At 36.5% G+C, this 22,945-nt stretch overlaps 1 protein-coding gene across 2 annotated transcripts in view; it reads right to left on the bottom strand.

Annotated features, from left to right (window-relative positions):
* LOC145978461 (uncharacterized) overlaps positions 1-22,945 on the bottom strand; it is a 63,281-nt gene that overhangs the window by 973 nt on the left and 39,363 nt on the right. The window contains exons 5-7 of one of the 2 annotated variants that reach the window (XM_083111111.1): positions 22,163-22,580; positions 20,504-21,162; positions 17,040-17,207 (exon numbers count right to left, since the gene is read on the bottom strand). In XM_083111111.1, the coding sequence (XP_082967237.1) occupies positions 17,040-17,207; positions 20,504-21,162; positions 22,163-22,580 (1,245 nt within the window). The remainder of the gene's footprint in view (positions 1-17,039; positions 17,208-20,503; positions 21,163-22,162; positions 22,581-22,945) is intronic. The other variant, XM_083111112.1, reaches the window with a different exon arrangement.

The following is a 22,945-nucleotide window of genomic DNA, read 5'->3' as shown; positions in this document are numbered from 1 at the left end:
ATTAAATGCACACACACTAACTAACTAACTAACTCTCTAGCCTTCTTAAACCCGAAGGTTCATGGCTGCAGCAACACAGGCCTTCCATCTGTCCCTATCTTGACCAAGATCTATATACTCTTTTCCATCCCTACCGATTTCCTTTAGGTCCATCTCAACGTTGTCCCTCCATCTTCGTCTTGGCCTTCCTACAGGTCTCTTACCATCAGGTTTCCCAACAAGAACCTTGTAAACTCCTCTTTCCTCTCCCATTCGTGCCACATGGCCTGCCCACCTAAGTCTTCTTGATTTAATTATTCTAATAATATCTGGACATGAATACAAATTATGTAGTTCTAAATTATGTAACCTTCTCCACTCACCTGTCTCCTCATCCCTTTTAGGTCCAAAGATTTTCCTAACGATCTTATTTTCAAATACTCTCAATTTATGTTCCTCTTTTAATGTAAGGGACCAAGTTTCACACCCATATAATACTACAGGCAAAATTACTGTTTTGTATATTTTAACTTTTAGTTTCTTAGATATTAAACGAGAAGACAAAAGTTTATGAAGAGAGAAGTAACATGCATTTCCTGAATTAAGCCTACTTTTTATTTCCTCTTTAATATCATTTTCATTTGTTAATATTACTCCTAAGTATTTGAATTTGGAAACTGGTTCAAACGAGTTGTTATCAATAATTAGATTTTGATTATTACCTAACACTTGGTTTCGGCCTGTAAGCATATATTTAGTTTTCTCTTTGTTAACTTCCAAACCTATCTCTTTAGCAGTTTTGAAAAATATTTTAGCATTATTCTTAATCGTATTTATATCATCCCCCAGTAAGTCTACATCATCTGCATATGCTAACAACTGAGTCACACCATTTAATTTTAGTCCTTCTTTAGTTTCTTTTATCTTCCTTACAGCATATTCTAAGGCAAAATTAAAGAGCAATGGAGATAATGCATCTCCTTGTTTTAACCCATCATGAATTATAAATTTGTCAGACATATTATTACCCACACGAATTTTACTTTCTGTTTCACTGGTGCATATTTTTATCATACTAACAAGCTTCTTAGGTACACACACATATATTTCTTCGAACAAATACTTTGATGTTCGAGTATACACACACAATTTGTCACGACTTCTTTCATGTCTGATAACTTTTCTAGATAGTTGGTAACACTGACTCCCACGGTGTTCAACGGAGGGCTTTGAACACAATTGATGTGCGTGTTGCATAAAACTGACAGCTAAGGGGCTGTTGACCACTTTACCCTGAAAATGTTCACTTTGCTGTGCAAACACTGATGCAAGCGTCAATACTTACATTTACTTTCAGCACCAGAGTGCAGCATATACAAGGCGTGTCTAGGGCAACTCAAAAAGGTCTGCGCTACATAGTTGCAAACTTTAGCGAGAAGTTGCTAAACCTGGCGGATTTTAAATTTTAGTGGGCGCAACAATTCACGGAATAGTGATGAGAGACTATTCTTTAGAAACTAGTCTGCAGGAGTTACATAATATCTTTCGAGGTTTATATGATTTGCACATGTGCGTCTAAGGGCCATTTAGACTGTGCAACTATTTTAGTAATCGACGTCTTTCATGCAAAGAAAATAACTCTCACCAACTTAAATTGCAAAGGAAAGTGCCGAATATATTTACATCAATTCAATGCGAATTTTCCTAGTAACTATGCTCACAAGGGAGGTTATCTAAGTGTCCCCTCCGATTTCCATGAAACTTGGCAGGTGTATAGAGGGGCCCAAAGGAAGAAATATGAGTTTTTTTCAGCTAAAAAAACTGTTTTAAGGGGCAACCCCCCCCCCCTCAAATGTCAAGATGAGGTGAAATTGAAGTGGAGATCTGACCCCTGTGTCCCCCTCCAATTTCCATGAAACTTGGCAGGTGTATAGAGGGACCCAAAGGAAGAAATACGTGTTTTTGTGTTTTAGGGGGCAAAAAAAAACCCTCAAATGTCAAGATGAGGAGAAATTGAAGTGGGGATCTGACCCCGAAGCCACGTAAATATGGCATAGGAAGAACGCACATATAATTGGAACACACACAGCACAGAACTGTAGGATTGTCGGTACCAAACACAAGTGCTATCGTGAAGGACGATGGCGGTTGAAGTTCTGTGCTGATAGTACTGGCAGATACACAAGTGGGACACTTGGGATATGAAGTGCATATCACTGGCAAACACAGCTCTGTGCTGTGTGTGTTCCAATTATATGTACGTGTTCTTCCTATGCCATATTTACATGGTTTCGGGGTCAGATCCTCACTTCAATTTGTCGTCATCTTGACATTTGAGGGAGGGTTTTGCCCCTAAAACAGTTTTTGAGCTGAAACACAAAAACCCGTATTTCTTCCTTTGGACCCCTCTATACACCTGCCAAGTTTCATGGAAATCGGAGGGGGACACAGGGGTCAGATCCCCACTTCAATTTCTCCTCATCTTGACATTTGAGTGGGGGGGGGGTGCCCTCTAAAACAGTTTTTTAGCCGAAACACAAAAACACGTATTTCTTCCTTTGGGCCCCTCTATACACCTGTCAAGTTTCATGGAAATCGGAGGGGGACACTTAGATAACCTCCCTTGTCAGAATAGTATGGGGCTCTATGGCTTGTTACCATACAAGTAACTGAGCATTGCAAGTGTTATATACACCTAAATTCTGACTTGGGCACTGTGGAAAAATCTTGAAACACTAAGCGCATCATGAACATGGGCATCCGAAAGGGGGGGGCCTTGCCCCCCCTGGAAAATGAAAGTGAACCAAAAATTATGTATTTCACACATATAATTTCATTTTAGCCACAATAATATGTGTTAATTATTGCATTAACACCATAAATTCAAATTTAAGCAATGTTTTTTTAGGGAACAATACTAGTTTTGGGGAAAATGTGCCTTGTTTGCCCCCCCTTGGAAAAAAATACCTTCCTTGCCCCTCCCTGGAAAAAATCCTGCGGACGTCCATGGTCGTGAAGCGAAGAAGTGTGGAAACCCCTGCTTTAAATGGTCAAAAATCAATAATTCTGAACCATGGCAAAATGATGCTAGGAGGAAAAATACAAAACATGAGGGAGGAAGGAATATGAGCAATGTCACATTGACAGATACTTCAGTCATAAGCATTGCAACCGAGTTATTGTGGGCATATTGCATTCTCTATAATACCCAAATACATACACATACACATAATACATTTTGATACATGTACTTTAAATGCTGAATGAATGTTGTTGGTTAACATATGATCCGTGTAATAAAAAGTAGATTACGAAGTATGGTAGTCTTGCATTGTACATACCTGAGATTGCATGTTATACTAATTATTTTGGGCTACGTATTACTGATTATAAATAACATAATTAAAATGGTATTAATTGTATAAAATAATCTTGTATTACTTCAAATATAGCATGATATTTTGGGTAAATTGTTGAAAATAAGTTGAACTGTTATTCTCACTTTTTCAATTAAAGATGAAGTTACAAGGGAGAGGAGTAAATCTGCATTCAGTATAAAGATCTTATTGTAAACACCCGTATGTGAACACCATGTGATGCCACTGTTATATTCAATTCATAGTTAAGAATATGGTGATGTGGGAGGTGCTAAGAACGATTGCTGGAAATAGTGATATTTTCCTACAAATTTATGTACATTAATGGAAAATATGCTTGGTTACTGCAAGGTAGGCTTTTGTTTACCTTGAAGAAATTATTTCACAACTGACAATATGATTCTATATCTGCAAAACTGTACTAAATAAATTGATTTTGAAGGTGTATGGAAAAACATAATCAGGAGTAATTAACTTGCTCATTACTCTATATTATTTCAAATTATTGCTATTCATTGTACTGCACTTCTTGTGACTTCACCATATGCATGTTCATGTTCAGAATGGCTGGGGGCCTGGGGGGGGGTCCTTTTTCTCTCTCTGACTCCTTCCTCCTGTGTTCTATTTGCTTTCCCCATAAGTAAAGGTATCTACACAGCATTCCACTTTTTACCTCAGAATTGGTGTAGTACGTAGCATTTGGAATTATATGTGAATCTCTGCTTAGAATTTTTCATATTTTTGAGGGTAAATTAAGGTGGATAGTGAGGCCAATTCACTCCCCCCCCCCCCCCTTGACTTCCTGATTGTTGAGTTAATTCTTTTTCCACTTGGCTATGACTAGTACATCCATGGCATCTATTGTCTGGTCCTGCAGAGATGATAGGTTGATAATTTCATCTTTCAAACTACTGTCATCTGACATGTGAAACATGACTATTTGCAGTGCACCGGTAAAAGAATTAAAATCTTAAGAGAAATAGTACAATGTAAAAAGGTACTTGTATCCCTCTCTGATTGAAGCTTGTGCAGGCAAATGAAATATTTTCTTCGGATAAAGTTTCAGAAGTGATATGACTTACTTGACTTAATTCCTTTAGTTCCTACTGGAACGTAGGACATCCACAAAGTGTCTCCACCTCACTCTGTTGCATGCGATCTTAATTTCTTTCCAACTTTTCCCCTGTTGTCTTCCTTCTTCTTCAATAGTACATCTCCATGAGTTTTTGGGCCTTCCACTTTTTCTAGCAACTTGAGAGTTCCAATAAGTGCTTGCTTCTCCATTGCATTATCTGGTTTCCTTAGTGTGTGTCCTATCCAGTTACATTTTCTTCTTTTAATTTGGTTTTTAATCTGATCTTCTGATGCTCATGTCCAAAGTTCTTAATTTGTGATTACTTCTGGCCATTGCCCATTTAATATTCTCTGAGACATCTGTTAATGAAAACTTGTAGTAATATATTTGTGATTTGGTTTGTGACTTTCCAGGATTCTGCTCCATATAGCAATACTGATTTGACGTTGCTTCTAAAAATCTTTAACTTTGTTTCTGTAGTTATGATCCTACTCTTTCATATTGGATATAGTTGCACAAATGCCCCATTAGCTTTTTTGATGTGTTGTTTTACATCATCTTCTGCCCCTCCATTTGTGGCAACTAACTAACTAACTAACTAACTAACTCTCTAGCCTTCTTAAACCCGAAGGTTCATGGCTGCAGCAACACAGGCCTTCCATCTGTCCCTATCTTGAGCAAGATCTATATACTCTTTTCCATCCCTACCGATTTCCTTTAGGTCCATCTCAACGTTGTCCCTCCATCTTCGTCTTGGCCTTCCTACAGGTCTCTTACCATCTGGTTTCCCAACAAGAATCCTGTAAACTCCTCTTTCCTCTCCCATTCGTGCCACATGGCCTGCCCACCTAAGTCTTCTTGATTTAGTTATTCTAATAATATCTGGACATGAATACAAATTATGTAGTTCTAAATTATGTAACCTTCTCCACTCACCTGTCTCCTCATCCCTTTTAGGTCCAAATATTTTCCTAAGGATCTTATTTTCAAATACTCTCAATTTATGTTCCTCTTTCAATGTAAGGGACCAAGTTTCACACCCATATAATACTACAGGCAAAATTACTGTTTTGTATATTTTAACTTTTAGTTTCTTAGATATTAAACGAGAAGACAAAAGTTTATGAAGAGAGAAGTAACATGCATTTCCTGAATTAAGCCTACTTTTTATTTCCTCTTTAATATAATTTTCATTTGTTAATATTACTCCTAAGTATTTGAATTTGGAAACTGGTTCAAACGAGTTGTTATCAATAATTAGATTTTGATTATTACCTAACACTTGGTTTCGGCCTGTAAGCATATATTTAGTTTTCTCTTTGTTAACTTCCAAACCTATCTCTTTAGCAGTTTTGAAAAATATTTTAGCATTATTCTTAATCGTATTTATATCATCCCCCAGTAAGTCTACATCATCTGCATATGCTAACAACTGAGTCACACCATTTAATTTTAGTCCTTCTTTAGTTTCTTTTACCTTCCTTACAGCATATTCTAAGGCAAAATTAAAGAGCAATGGAGATAATGCATCTCCTTGTTTTAATCCATCATGAATTATAAATTTGTCAGACATATTATTACCCACACGAATTTTACTTTCTGTTTCACTGGTGCATATTTTTATCATACTAACAAGCTTCTTAGGTATTCCAAACTCGACTAATATATTATATAATTTATCTCTTTTGACCGAATCATATGCTTTTTTGAAATCAATGAATAGCTGATGGACATTTTGATTATATTCCCACTTTTTTTCAAGTGTCTGTCTGATGTGAAAAATTTGATCTGTAGTTGATCTGTTACGTTTAAATCCACATTGATAATCACCTATAATTTCATTAGCATATGGGGTTAGTCTTGTTAAAAGAATGTTAGACAATATTTTGTATGTTGTTGAGAGTAGAGAAATTCCACGGTAATTATTGCAGTTCATTTTATCACCTTTTTTAAACACAGGAACAATTATGGATTCTTTCCACTGTTGAGGGATTTCTTCTTTATTCCATATTAAACAAATTAATTTATGAATTTGACATATTAATGAATTTCCACCATATTTAATTAACTCAGCTGGTATTAAATCAATGCCAGGTGCTTTGTTATTCTTAAGCCTTTTAATAGCATCTTTAACTTCAGTCAAGTTAGGTTCTGGAACTAAAGGTTCTGCTGTGTGTACTTCATTTACTTCTGATTTATCTCCTACATGGACATTTAAAAGGTCATTAAAGTAGTTCTTCCATCTATTTAGAATATCGCTTGGGTCAGCTAGAAAATCACCGTCTTTATCTTTTATCAAGTTTACTTTAGGTTGCCACCACTTTCTAAATTCATTTACACCTTTATATAAATCTCTGATATTTTTATTTTTGCTGTTTGTTTCAATTTCATTAATTTTGCTTTTCAAGTAATCTCTTTTTTTACATCTAAACGTGCGGTTAACTTCTCGCTTTATTGTATTATAATTGCTTAGATTTGTATCATCAGAGTTATTTAACCACCTAAGTCTAGCCTGATTTCTTATTTCTATTAGATTATGACATTCATTATCAAACCATGGCTTACTTTTTCTTGGTTTATGGTATCCTATAGTTTCTTTAGCTGCTGATTCTATTGCATTACGTATGTGCTCCCAATTCTTATTTACGTCTGTTTCATTTATATTTTCATCATCATTTAAATCCTGCAAAACCTCAAATCTATTTGACAGTTTAATTTGGTAATCTTTCTTAATTCTTTCATCAGCAAACTTTCCTGTATCAAATTTTATAACTTTTAGATTTTGTTGCTTATGATTTATCACTGAGAGTCTTTCTCTTAATTTAGCAATTACTAAATAATGATCACTGGCACAGTCAGCACCTCTATGTGTACGAACGTCAATTATACTAGTATGACTTCTCTTATCAATGAGAATATGATCTATCTGATTATGAGTTTTACCATCTGGAGAAGACCAGGTATATTTATGGATATCTTTATGTTTAAAAGTGGTACTTTTCACAATTAAATTCTTTGAGGTTGCAAAAGTAATCAATCTTATACCATTATCATTACTTAATTCATGAAGACTTTCTTTACCAATCGTGGGTTTAAATGTATCTTCTTTGCCAATCTGTGCATTACAGTCACCTAACAGAATTTTCATATCATACTGAGAAAATTTATCAAAGACCTGTTCTAACTCTGTATAAAAATCATCTTTAGTATTATCATCTTTATCTTCCGTTGGTGCATGTATGTTTATTAAAATAATTTTACACCACCTACCCTGTAAAACTGCATATGATATCCTATCATTAATAAATTCTACTGTTTTAAGAGCCGAGATAATTCTATTATTTATGAAAAAGCCTGTTCCAAAATTGTGGCAACTACACTTCCTAATAATTTTTCTTGTATGTACGCATTGCATGCATTGTAGAATTATTTCTCTTGTAGTCTACGGTTATTACAAGCATAAAAACACAGTTTTTCGTTTTGATGTTTCAGGAGAACATACACTCCCTTCATCAGACATTTATTTTTAGTTTGATTAAAGATACAGTTATAGCAATGGTTAAAATTTTTTAAAGAAAAAATAATCAGTTATTCAATGGATGTTGTCAATGTTACATTGTTGTAATATAGCAACTTAACTGTGAGAAACAAGCAGTCTGTTTTATTTTTATTTCAGATAAAACTTTTGATCACATTATTTTTTATTTAAAAATTATGAATCCCAAATATCATCAGCCAATTCAAAATCATCATTGCTTTCGCAGAGTTTCTTGATGTTTTCCATTACATTAAATTTTAAAGATGGTGGCTTACTCCACTTGTGAAAAAGAAAACTCCATAGTGGATCTATGTTACCATTTTCATTATTTAATTTATTGCAGTGTTATTTTGCAATGAACGAAGCTTCCTAGACATTCAGATCTGTGTTTCCCTTCAATCTTTTTAAAACCCTTCTCTTTTTAATCAAATGCTTCTCTTCGTTGATGTGAACTGACAAACCTGTTCTTGGGTTTAAATTTATAATGTCCAAATCGTGTTCTTATTGCCATTTTCCTTGCTGTTTGTCCTACATAATCCTTTGAACATGAACAACATATTACATATTCCTGTGGTTTCCACATCTGGTAGAGTTTTTTTCATTTTGAATTCATTAAATGTACATTCCAAACTTCTTGGTGATCTAAAAACAATTTTGAAATTAAATCTTCTAAAAAATTTTGCTACGTGAGAATCCCGTTTGATTCTGTGAATCTCTGTGATAGCAATGATGATTTTGAATTGTCTGATGATATTTGGGATTCATAATTTTTAAATAAAAAATAATGTGATCAAAAGTTTTATCTGGGATAAAAGTAAAACAGACTGCTTGTTTTTCACAGTTAAGTTGCTATATTACAACAATGTAACATTGACAACATCCATTGTATAACTGATTCTTTTTTCTTTAAAATTTTTTAACCATTGTTATAACTGTATCTTTAATCAAACTAAAAATAAATGTCTGATGAAGGGAGCATGTGTTCTCCTGAAATGTCACAATGAAAAACTGTGTTTTATGCTTGTAATAACCATAGACTACAAGAGAAATAATGCACTTCCTAAGTAGGTAAAATTGTCTACATCTTCTAAGATTTCGTTTTCTAGTTGAATATGATTTTGAGTTCTTGGATTTAATCACATTGTTTTAGTCTTGGATTTATTTAACATCAGTCCAATTTTTTTAGCTTCTACAACCAGATCTTCCAGTTTAGATTTTTGCTTCTCTATAAGATTCTGACAACAGACACACATCATCAGCAAAATCTAGGTCTTCTAATCTATCCATAACGCCCCATTGTATTCCTCTTCTTTTTCCTTTTACTGTTTCCCTCATAACTGTATCTATTACCAGAAGAAAGATAAGAGGCGACATAATACATCCCTGCAGAAGTGATATATCAAGGTGTAAATACATTTAAATATTCGGTCAGTTGAATTCTTAATACTTTTACTTAATACTGTTCGAAGTGGAATTCCTAGGTGGAAAAGTTTGGCAATAGGTTCGGGAGGGATTACTTTACAAAAATATCTTACTTACAAAAGTATATCTGCTGGTGCCTACAATTTAAAAAGGAAATATTTAACCTTAAGCGTACCAATTATTATTCAATACAGCAGGATTGTTAAGAATTTTTAAATGCTTCTCTTTAAAGTTCAAAACTTTCCTATGTACAGTAATATCATAATGATTGTGATTAACCGATAATTTCTATTTGTGTAAAATGGAACCATATTGCCCAACCCTAAATGTATCTGTATGACCCTGGAAAAAAAAATCAATCTGCACTAAAGCAGTTCTTGCACAGAAGGTGGTGAAATCGATGATGATAACTTGAAAGTATAGGATGCAATTAGTAAGTTATTTCAAATGATGTATGTATGCAACTATGGAAACAACTATATGTATGGACTAATATTGAGCATCTAATAGTGAAAAAAACTCCACATAACTCCAGGTCTTGTCCACACATATTTTCTATTGATTTTAACTCGTTTTAAAAATTAAAATTTTCCTTTTTCATATTTGTGTTTTATGTGAACACTTTTCAATCTCAACTTTCCCCCCCAAAATTATATTATTAAGAACACTTTTTTTAATCATCACTACATATTTGCTCTTTCTTTTAAAATTTTTGTGCATATAGTCATTAACGTTTCAGTGATTTTTGATTTGATATAATCTTATTACATTTAATGTTGATGAAAATATATATTCAGGTTATTTCAATAATGTAATCTTAATACTTATTTTTCTTGCCTTTTTGGAACATTAATATGTCTCACGTACTGTAGTTAATGTTAAAACTTACTCCAGTTAGTAATTTTAAATTATACATTTTTGTTATATAAATATTCATGCTAGATTTGTAATAATTAAATGTTACTGTGTTAAAAATCATTAATTAATATTGTGCTTGACATAAGTTAAGTCATTTACTTTAAAAATGTAATACATTAATGTTTATATTCTAATATCGGGATTTACTAGTTTTAACTTCCAAGACACAGTATAACACTCAGTTGAAACTTTACCACACATAAACCAATTATTAAGCTAAGCACACATTGTACATGAAAATGTTATTAGTTACATGGACTGTTGTATGAAAGCAACATTAAAAAAACTGCCAAGGTAAGATTTTAGTACTTTTTCTGAAATTAAGTATATATTTTTATATTTTCTCCTAATGTATACATACGAGGGCTATTCAGAAATCAACTTCCGATTGGCTTGTAAAAAGCAATACATAACCGCAGCAATGTGACGCACCTGCAGTAGCCAGCAGTAATGTGTAATCGCACTCCACACACAACCACAGTCCATTTGCTTCAAGAATGCACGAGTAGGAAATGACTGAACGTGGGTGCTCGTATTACTGCTCCTGCTACTTGTGAGGTGCATGGTGTGATTCGATTCCTTCAAGCAGAAGGCGTCAATGCAGCCGAAATTCATCGTCAATTGTGTCCTGGAAATTTGAGGAAATTCCATTTTGCTCGCACAATTTCTTCAATTTTTCAGACTACTTCATCTGCCACAATTGAAGGCTCATTGTGCACATCTGCACACCCAGCCTTAAATTTCCAGCACCAGCCTCTCTCAGCACTATCACGCATAACTTCATTGCCATAGACACGACAAAATCGGCGATACATTTTGGCTGCGTTGAGTCCTTCTGCTTGAAGGAATCTAATTACACCACGCACCTCACAACTGGCTCGAGCAGTCATACGATCCATGTTCGTCATTTCCTACTCATGCTATGTTGAAGCAAATGGACTGTGGTTCTGTGTGGAGTGCGATTACACATTACTGCCGCCTACTTCTCATGTGCCATTTCGCTGCGGTTATGTATTGCTTTTTAAAAGCTAATCGGAAGTTTATTTCTGAATAGTCCTCTTGATAATAATAACAGATGATGAAAGAAGGAACATTAATTTAAAGTTGCTCATAAACTGACCATGAATTGAGGGCAATTCCTATTTTGTTCCTTCTCAAAGAAGTGGAAAAATAGTTTTATATATTCATGGTTCATCAAAATTAAACATAATGCCCTAAAATGATGGTTAGCACCTACATTTGCATTATCAGATTAAAGTTCATTATATCGATAGTTTTTTTTTACCATCCTTTGTTCTACATATAGGTAGAATTGTGGAATAATATGTAGCATTGTAAGTGTTCTGTGCCCTTTTCCCCCATATGCAATGTAGTCACCGCTGAAATCTCCTTCATTTTATGAAGACCTGCTTACAACATTTAGGTAGACATTTTGACAGCCCAACATGGACTAAGATTATACACAACAGTAATGCCTGCTAGTTGTGCAGTGCTGTTTTGCAGTAGACAATGCAGTGCCAAAAGAAATGTATTTCAAACTTTATTTGATTCAGCACTCAATTTTTCAAAAGTTACTTATGATGCAAAAATTATCATCTGTCAAGTGTGTAACAAATGGGTAAAAATTTATATAGAATAAACTAACAGTTGGGCTGAAAAGTTCGTAGGCTGACTCATAGATGGCGTTACTAGAATTAAATCCATGTGATTTTTACTTAGTACTACAGTACTGGCCAAAAGAGTGTCAACTTTTGGTTTTTTTGCTGTAACTGAGGTATTTATTGCAAGAATTACGCAATATTTGCACCAAAACATCTTCAAATGGATTACATTCGACTCATAACCGAGTGGTTCGGCAAACTGTGAAATGGTCTAAAAAAGAACAAATTTTTGTAAATAGAAAAATATACACACCATCGAACATAAAGAAATATTGCACTTCAGTTCACCGGGAAAGGTCAAAACTGGTGTTGATCAACACAAAATTAACAAACAGCATCTAGTACTTTGTGGCAAAGCCTTTGGCGTCAATAACTGCTTGGCAACGACGCGGCATGGAGTCGATAAGGTTGTGGATAAAAGAGACTGGTATCTTCTTCCATTCCTCCTCCAACTGAGCAACCTTCTCATCAACATTTCGTGCTCTCTTCCCTGCCAGACAACGCTCCAACTCCTTCCACATGTGCTCAATCGGATTGAGATCCGGGGATTGGCTGGGCCACTCGAGAACATAACGCGACGGTGGCGGAACCAGTTGCTGATGTGCTTGGATGTGTGTTTTGGGTCGTTATCTTGTTGGAGGGTGAAGTTACGGCCAAGGGTTTGGAGAACAAATGGTCTCATTGTGTTCTCCAGTATGTCCTCGTACTGGAAACTGTTTATAATACCATTGATTCGGCATAGTAGGCCGACGCCATTGACAGTGATGCACCCCCACACCATCACAGATCCCCCTTCATTCTTGACTGTGGGAAGTTGAAACTTGGGATCAAATCTCTGGCCGACAGGACGTCTAATCCATACTATTCCGTCTGTTCCAAAGAGGCAAAACTTTGATTCATCACTCCAGACCACATCTTTCCATTCTCTCCTGGTCCACGCCAGATGAGCTTTTGCCCATGCAAGTCTGGCCATCTTATTCTTCGCCGAAATCAGTGGTTTCTTAACAGGCCGACGTCCATTGGGACCGGCCGCTTGGAGACGACGTCTGAAGGTCCTTCCAGATGGCGACGGGGTGGTTGGGAATGATAGCTCCCGAGCAATGTCGGCTGACGTCCGTCTGGGGTTGCTTCTGCTGATGCGGAGGATGGTCCTGTCGACGTGTCTTGACGTGATCCTGGGTCGTCCTATATGGGATTCCTTCAACAACACCTCCCTGTTGCTTCCACCGCCTCAGAAATTCCGATACTGCACTTCTAGTGATTCCAAACTGTGTCGCCAGTTCCTGCAGTGTTCGCCCTTGTGCGCGTCCGTTAGCAATGCCTCTCTGCATGTTCGGAGACAGATTGGTGCATCCACGGCGAGTACCCATACTCTGAAAACATAGAAATGTGTCATGCTGAACACAAATTGGACAATGTCTGGTACACATTGTTACAATCATTAACCAGCATGGATAGGTACAATAGTAATTTTTCGGCGGGTTATGTAATTCCTTAATATTATGGTGAAAATGGTACACTTCGACCAAAATACATGCGTTGAACATCAGAAACATCCTCAACAACATATCATGAGACGTTCATCCTCATCGGATAACATTGGCAAGAGGTATGCGAAAAAAACACGAAGTTGACACTCTTTTGGCCAGTACTGTAACCTTCAAAAGATACGTGTATAAATTTCACAGCTGCCGGATAATTAGTTCGTGAGATATAGCATTGTGAGTGAAGCAGCTTTTGTTATTGTGAAAAAATGGATAAAAAAGAATTTCGTGTGTTAATAAAGCATTGCTTTTTGGCGAAAAAAAATACTGTTGAAGCCAAGGCTTGGCTTGATAAACATTATTCGGACTCTGCACCAGGAAAATCAACCGTTGAGAAGTGGTTTGCTAAATTTAAACGAGGCGAAATGAGCATCGAAGATGATGCACGCAGTGGACGCCCCAAAGAGGCTGTTACCGACGAAAACATAAAAAAAGTCCACAAAATAATTTTAAATGATCGTAAAGTGAAGTTGATCGAGATAGCTGAGACTTTAAAAATATCAAAGGAACGTGTTGGACATATTGTGCATGAATATTTGAACATGCGAAAGCTGTGTGCAAAATGGGTGCCGTGCGTGCTCACAATCGATCAAAAGCAACAACGTTTTGATGATTCGGAGCAATGTTTAGCGATATTCAACCGTAATAAACACGAATTTTTCCGTCGATATATTACAATGGATGAAACATGGCTCCATAACTACACTCCAGAGTCCAATCGACAGTCAGCCGAGTGGACTGCACGTGATGAACCGAATCCAAAGCGTGGAAAGACGCAACAATCGGCTGGCAAGGTTATGGCATCAGTATTCTGGGATGCGCATGGTATTATATTCATCGATTACCTCAAAAAGGGCCAGACCATCAACAGCGATTATTACATAGCGTTGTTGGAGCGTTTAAAGGATGAAATCACGAAAAAATGGCCCCATTTGAAGAAGAAAAAAGTGCTGTTTCATCAAGACAATGCACCGTGTCACAAATCAATGAAAACGATGGCAAAATTATATGAATTAGATTACGAATTGCTTCCCCATCCACCATATTCTCCAGATCTGGCCCCCAGTGACTTTTTCCTGTTTGCAGACCTTAAAAGAATGCTCGCTGGAAAGAAATTTAGCACTGATGAAGATGTAATCGCCGAAACTGAGGCCTATTTTGAGGCTAAAGAGAAATCGTACTATAAAAATGGCATCGAAAAATTGTATGACCGCTATAATCGTTGTATCGCCCTCGAAGGCAACTATATTGAATAATAAAATCGAATTTTGTCAAAAAACTACGAACCTACGAACTTTTCAGCCCAACTGTTAGTTGTTCTACACATCATGGTTATGACTGTACAACATAGTTGAAAGCGATGAGACAGTATCACATGTTTTTCTCACTTGCATATTTTTTCATGGCACAACAACTATCATCCCTGTTTCATTGTGCAGCTGCTGCAGTTCTGAGATGAATGAATGCTTAAAAACTGTAGTAGGATTTGCAAATTTCTTGCAATAGAGTGAGCTTAGCCATCTTTTTTTCTGTTCTTCCATTCTTACGACTAGAAGTATGCTAACAAAAAGATAAACTTCCATCCCTACCAGATGAAAGCTCTTAGCAGATTCAGAGACTCTTACTTAAAATAAATGAACACTACATACTCTTTCTTCTGCATGTTTATGAAACACAATAGTATCCTGCAGTGAAACAATGTCCTTTCTTTTGTCATATGTTTATGTTATTTCGGTGAACCTTTTTAACAACAGCTGCCTATATTCGGGAGATTTAATTGTTACCATTTTTAATTTCAGTTATATATATATATTTATATACTTATTCCCAGTTATAGATAATTCTGTTATAGCAAGCAGAGCACAAGTAGTTTGAAACTGTGTAGTATTATTTAAATAGAAAACACATTGAAGCTTTATGTTAAGCACTATTTATAACAAATGGCTCTTTAATAATACTTAAATCTGTAATTTGTAAAATTTTAGCATCAGAATACTTGATTCATTACTCACTTATTGGAAAGTAATGCCAACTCAGTAACACTTAAAAGCACTTCTAGAAACATTTGTAGCCACTTGGTTATATTTCAACATATGCAGCCAGGTGTCATCACTTGATAAAAACAAATTGGCTTGCAGTGCTTACAAAAGAGGAGGAAAGCCTCCCTGATGGCATAATGGTAATGAATAACCGGTGAAGGTACATAGTTGTTCAGATCCCACTTTAAACTGTAGGTCTAGTCCCAATTAGCTTATCTGCATAAAGTGGACTTAAAACAGCAATTCAACAAAAGAAGAGGAAACTTTTTTTTCTCTTCCTAACTTCCACTTTTTCTTAACATTCGATCAAACTCTTGTTATTGTTTTAGTTTACGTCACTTTTCTGTCACTTTTGGCTAATCATGACCATGAGGATGTGTGATAATTACATGAAATTGATGAAGGAACAAGAACATCCATGTCCAGACTGGGACTTCAACCTGGGTGAGATCAAAAGTCGACTACATAATGCACTGGTTTATGAAGCTGGCCAATCAGGTTCTTACTAGCACTCAGTTGTGCCATATTCTTACTGCCAGGCCCTATATATTACAAGAAGCCAGTTTCTGAATTGTTGAAAGTGGTTGAATATCATAGTCCCTTTTGATGTAATATAGTGTGATTCTTATAGAACTGACCTGATGAATTTGCTAATAATGCTGTAGGTGATGCATGTAACAGCTCACAATTACGACAATAATCCGTGGGCTGTACTGAGTCGAATTGTGTGTGTATGATCTGACAGGTGGCAGCACTTATGCTGCAAGGTTAAAGGACACAGTGGTGCACGTACGAACATGTTTACAGTGTCGGATTTTTTTCTTCTGGGGTTTACTGAAGGACAGGGTGTATGCAAACAAACCACTTACGGTACAAGCTTTAAAGGATAACATTTCGGCTGAAATCAGGAACATCACTGGAGAAACACTGTGGCGAGTCATGATGAATATCCAAACGCGGGTGCAGGCGTGCCTGCTTGAAAACGGTGGACACTTTCAACACATGCTCTGAACAATCAATGGCACACTATCCAAAGTACGTCATGTATAAATTATGTTAATATCTGTATGATATATTTCATATTACAGTTCATTTTGTCAGGCTGGTTCTATAAGGATCACCCTATATTTTATTCACAAGCCTCTGGAATTATAATAACTGAGTGATCAAGTTTTAATATTCATACATGTTACTGAGTTCTTATCTACAACCCTACTTCCTTTCTTCATTTTTTTAAAAGAGTATTCTAAAATTGCAAATGTGGAATATTTATGAAAGTTTATTAAAGTTCTTTCATGGTTAAATATCACACGTGGCTTGGACAATCAACGGTGTTTCTAAGAGTTTTCATATAACATTTTTTGTTATGAGCATCCTAATTATATATCCAATCAACACTTGTTTTTTCATATTTTTTTTTAAACTTAAAGAGCCATTTATCAATGCAATTATTGTGTGAATAAGGCTTTAGTAGAAGCGCACGTACTGTAAGAGCTTGTTAAAGCACACTGTTTGGTAGTGCTCAGAAGTGTCAACCTTTTCTGGCAGTCTTGCTATCTTTGGTGCTGGTTCCTCATCCAATCCATGGATCAGTCTGTACACAGCTGAATTCTGGAGGTGGTCATAACCCTTCTCGAATCTCTTGAAGTTCACACTGGAAGAAGTAAAGAATTGTTACAACATTATACTTAATTGTGTTGTCATGTGTCCAGAGTGCTCACAACTATGCACCAAGGTTGCCATTCAACCTGAATATATTGGAATTCTGTAAAGTGAGTAGCTTTTCAAACTAAAATTTCCTTTCTAATTTAAATTGTGGCATGTGTTATTTTTAAAGTAAATAAAAAAGGAAACTGTACAGTTTAGGTGAAGACAGAATTTGGAAAATTTCTCTAAAACCTTTACTACCCCATGTTCCCTCGTTTGTTTAAAACCAAGCTGTTAAAACGTCTCGATTTAAAAACCTATATACAATTAAAACGTTAAAAAGACACCTGCTTGTTCACTTCCCCGGGCTGACTGTTGGTTTATTCCTCGCGGTTTGGGGTTGACAGTCAGCACGGGGAAGTGAACAAGCAGGTGTCTTTTTAACGTTTTAATTGTATATAGGTTTTTAAATCGAGAAGTTTTTACAGCATGGTTTTAAACAAACAAGGGAATATGGGGATAGTCAAGGTTTTAGCGAAATTTTCCAAATTCTGCTTTCACCTAAACTGTACCGTTTCCTTTTTTCCTGACGTTCGAGATTATTGACGTGGCTATGAAATATTTCTGATAGCCGAGAAAAAGAACCTGAAGAAGGGAACAGTTGTTCCCGAAATGTCGTTTGAAATAATAGATACTCGCTACAGGTAAGTACAAAAGTTTTGTATTTTTGATTAATTTATTGAAAATACGAATTAATCTACGTAAATAAGATGCTTATTAACAGTCAAGTTTTCATTTAAAACTGCTAGATAAATACAGAGATACTTAGTATTCACTTTCTCCGCGAAACTTTTTTTTTTCTTGTTTTTTTTCATAGTTCTCTTAATTTTAGTGGCCACTGCCCATCCTCTTTGCAACTTGTTGCACTGTTGCTTGGCATCAGAGGTGCAACCACAAATTTTTATCTGGGGGCCAAGTACCAGGATAAACGTACTAATAATAATAATAATGTTATTATTATAACATTGTTATTATTATTATTGATTTGCTTTATTTTACTTCCCTTATTGTGCCAGTTTTGGCTAATTTGCGAAGATGGGGATGAGTGATGATATGATGAAATTGATTCGAACCCGGGACCAACATTATTATTATTATTAGTAATAGTAGTAGTAGTGTTAGTCTCAAATATGTTATTACCCTTGCAAAAAGGGGGTAGAAGTTGGTGCTAAAGCATTTGTGTTCGAACAAACAATTTGAATTATTTTTTCAGTACGTTCAATTTTACATTAATAATGGAAAACAAGCACACAAACCATTTTTGAAAGACATAAAATACTTGATAAATGCATCCCAAATATAATTCTTTTTTACATTAACATTTATAACTTTCATCGATATATGTTTCACATATATGCAACATGGAGCGACGTGAACACTAAATTGTGTAGGTATTCAAAGTTTCTTTAATACATATTATATACAACATATATTATTTAAATGTGGCCGCGGTGGCTCAGTCGGTAACGCGTCTGACTACCATGCTCAAGGTCCCGGGTTCGATCCCCGGCCGGTTCAAATCCGGGAACTTTTCTAACGATGGAAGCGGCCCCGGCGCCTACCCAGCGTCGAATAACATGGGTACCTGGGGGAAACCCTGGGGGGTAAAGGCGGTCAGGGGCGTGATGCTGATCACATCACCCCCACTCACGACCGGATCAAGAAAGTGTGGGGTGTTACCCCCACACCCCCTATACGCCTTCATGGCGTGGTGCTATGCACAGGGGAACACTTTACCTTTTTTTACCTTTTTATATTATTTAAATACATTACACAACCAATTCATCCATCTCACAGTAAACCAGCAGCAAAAATTACATAAATTGTCTCAAATGTGCACGCTCCCTTTCTTCAAAACAATTATTCATGCATTTAAAACAAAATCAATTAAGACAAGTGTTATTTCTCTGTCTGGTAATTTATAATGCATTACAGAGAACAATGATATATTGCGAGTGAAGTGTGCAAGAAAATTTTTGGATCCAAGTTTTTGCAGGCTGAAATCAATATTGATTTAATAGGGTGCAAATAATTTCATGGGATGCCAATGCATTCTCTCTTTTACAGCTTTTGTGCCTCCCCGATGGTGTAGTGGTAACATCGTCGCCTTGTGATCAAGGGGTCCCAGGTTCAATACCCAGTGGAAGCACAGTGGTTCGGATCCCACTTTAAACTGTAGATCCAGTCTCGATTAGCCCTTCTGTGCTTAAAGTGGACTTAAACAACCACAAATCAATCAATCTTTTTTTTCATCTTGATTGTTCAGTGCCCAGGGTCAACTCCTGCTACCCTCTAGCTACAGTTCTGAACTTAATAAGCCTAAGAAAAGCAGATATTGCGAACGAAGCGAGCAGGAAAATTTTGCGAAAAGTATTTTTGCATAAAATTTGAAGTTGTGGGTGGTAATTGGCTAATTGTCCCCTGCAGGTACACTTGGCCATCAATGTTTGCCCCCCACAAAAAAAAAAAATCATTTCCATTGTCCCCTGTGATCAAGCATCACAAGCATGGCATGCTTGATAAAACTATGAAGAAAGCAGTTTCACGGGAAAAGTGAGAACTCTTGTCTACTATTATGGCAGGTGCTCTACATGCAGGCAAGGGAAGTGGGGAGCAGGGAATATGCCACAGACCAACCAGACAACAACAGTGGTGCCAAGAGATGCCACTTGGCAGGAGGAAGTACTACGTGCACCTCATTCTACAGGCTGCTGCATTTTTTGTCACGCTGGATTGGTCACTTCCCTGCTCCTCACTTTCCTTTACAGCAAGTATAGCACCCACCGTAGGACTGGACAAGAGCTATAGTTCCTCTGTATTTACTACTGCATCTCTCATTTCCCAAATATGAATAAAACTGCTAATTCAGTATCTACTCTTTACTTACCTATATTTGATGTGTTGGAAAGTATGCAAAGTAAATAATGAGTTAGGGATACTATTGATTGCATATTTGCTTGTGCTAGAACTTGAAAAGTTCACAGAATTCCATGAATACAATATGTAGATAAGATTTAGTTAGCATGTTGGCACTTCTTTCAAGTTTCCCATTACTTTTAGATAAAAGAAAAACCTTGATTATATATCATCAGAGTAACAGTTACTTTATTTTTTTAAAAGTATTGTAAAATAATAACTTGTATTCATTTTCGTATCTTCCTATGAAAACAATTCATGAATAATTGTTTTCTGTATCCATTGTGCCATGATCAAACAATATATTGTTTAATGATTTTTTCTTACCCCATTACGCTTCCTTTAATCACTTCTGCATTGGAGATCATAGTTTCCGCTATGGTCTCCTCATTGTAGAGTTCACTCAATCTCCTTTGAGGTTGCCGTGCAGGCATTTGTGGCTTAGGAGGAGGTGGTGCTTGAGGCTTTGGCTGAGGTATGACTTTTGGTTGCGGTGGAACTGCTGGTGGCTTTTGCCGCTGTGGAGCCGGCTTTGGTTGAGGAGCAGGCGACTGTGGCTTCGGCTGAGGAACTGCCTTTGGCAGTGGCATCGGCAGTGGCTGCGGTTTCTGTTGCATTGGCTGAGATTTCACCGAAGTTGGAGTTCGTTTCTTCCATTCCGTTGGGCGATAAACACTGAATGCCGCTGGCTTTCCAATGGGTTTTATTACACCTGGTGTTTCTGGGACTGCTGCTGGGAGTGGCAGAGGCTCGGGTGGAGGAGGTTCGATGACCTCCTCGTCTACAGGGGATGGGGGAGGAGATGGTGGTGGAGGTGGAGGTTGTGGTATTACAAAAGGAGCTGCAGGTGTCAATGGGTATGCAGGTCTGTAAGCAATGCCTGCAGGGAAGGAGGGGCCTGTGTACTCATCCTCCTCTCCTGGTTTGATTCGTGGGGCTGTGATGGGTCGCTTCACAAATTTCTGCAGGCGGTAGATAGCATTGGCCTGGAGATAAAAGAGAGCATATATGAAACTTTGTTCAATGTATATGGCAGAATTTCAGTTATACAGAGAAATTACAAAGCGGGAGAATGTATAATGGTGTAAAATTGAAAACAAGCACTTGAGTAAAACATAATGAAACACATATTATTTTAAATGTTCCATTAGACATTTTTAAAACCAATTTTTTTTTATGGGCAGTTGAGGCATTGCGGATATTAGGGACAAACTCGTAAAATACAAATTGCAGGAATCGGCAGTTTTCCAAATTTCTTTCCTATTCTAAAGCTTGTGCATTATTCTATTCTAAAGCAAATTTCAGACTATTAAAGGCAAGGTAGACTCCTGTCAGGCATTGCATGGGGTCCTACTGTTTTCAATGTGTATGATACAACAATAATCATTTTAAAAAATGCCGAGTTCACCCTTAATATCCGCAACACCACATATCATTCATACACTATTTCATCTCTCTTTTTCATACTAACTACAAAGTCACAGATTAGTATCCTATTTGTTCAAATTTGGCCTCGCTTCTTAAAACATTAGCCAACTTCTATCCTGGCAATTGGAATCGGGAAAAGGTAAAATGTAAAATCTGGATCCCCCTGGAGTTTAAAGTTTGGTTAATGTTTCTCTAGTGGTGTGACCCATCTTATATGTGCCTGGGAATCCAGAGGGGGGAGTAAAACTGATAGCAGGGTTCCCACTGATGTGGAAAACTTGTAAAATTCATGGAATTTCATAAAAATATTTAAAAACTTGGAAAATAACACCAAACTAAATGTGATTGTGCCCTAATTTAATACAATATGTGTACAAAAGTAAGCTAAAAAAAACAACTGAAGTCTGTGCTAGCATGTTTGTTTGAAAATAGCTGGAAAAGTTGAAAAAATGAGTGGAAAATCTGCAGAGGAAAGAAATATTCGGTGCTTTACACTACTTTATTTGTTCCACTTAGAAAAGTAATATATATAAATCAAAACTACTTTTCTTCACTTACCTTCTGTGATTGTGTAAGCTCCTTCTTCTGTGATTGTGTAATCTCCTTCTTCTGCTTCTTTTGCTGTTGTCTTTGTTGCTTCTGTTGCTGTTGTTGTTGTTGCTGCTGCCGCTGCTGTTGCAATTGTTCCTGGTGTAAACGCAGCTCTTCTTGCTGTTGCTGTTGCAGTTGCTGCTGTTCCTGTGCTTGCTTTTGTTGAAGCAGCAGCTGCTGCTGTTCCTGTTGTCTGAAAATTTTCTGTTCCTGATCCTGTTGCCTTTGAACTATTCTCTGCTTCTGTTCTTGCTCCACTGTGTCCAGCCGCTCGGAGAGGCTACCTGGACGTGGAGGTTCTTCTTCTGGTAAATTGTGTAACATGCGAAACACTGCTGAATGTTGAAGGAACTCGTATTTTGGTTCAAACTTTTTGAAGTTTACTCTGAAAAAAGGTAATAAGAAAGGCATTCTAGAGCCAACACCAGATTGTAGTCTGTTGTACCTACACAGAAGCAACATATACTGTGATTTTTTTATTTTTTTTTTAACCTCCTCTTTAACAGGAAGATTGCGTGTTTGTGAAGAACTGTGTACAGCACAACTGAAATTCCTTTACTAGTATTCATAGGGTCATGTTTCAATGTTGCCAACTTCAAATAAATTGAGATGGGAAGGCTTGCAAGATTTGAATAGATTCATGTAATTATTGAATTTCCTGTGACAAAGATAGGAAGACTTAACAAGTGTTTTGGGTTAATGGTTTGCCAAGCAAACTATGATGTTGAACATCGTAAGACAACAGTAACC

This window comes from Lepisma saccharinum, chromosome 1, assembly GCF_977018435.1.
Source record: "Lepisma saccharinum chromosome 1, izLepSacc3.1, whole genome shotgun sequence".
NCBI classification, from domain to species: Eukaryota; Metazoa; Arthropoda; class Insecta; order Zygentoma; family Lepismatidae; genus Lepisma; species Lepisma saccharinum.
Note: the sequence above shows the minus strand (reverse complement) of the source record. Positions and strands in the feature narration are given on the sequence as shown.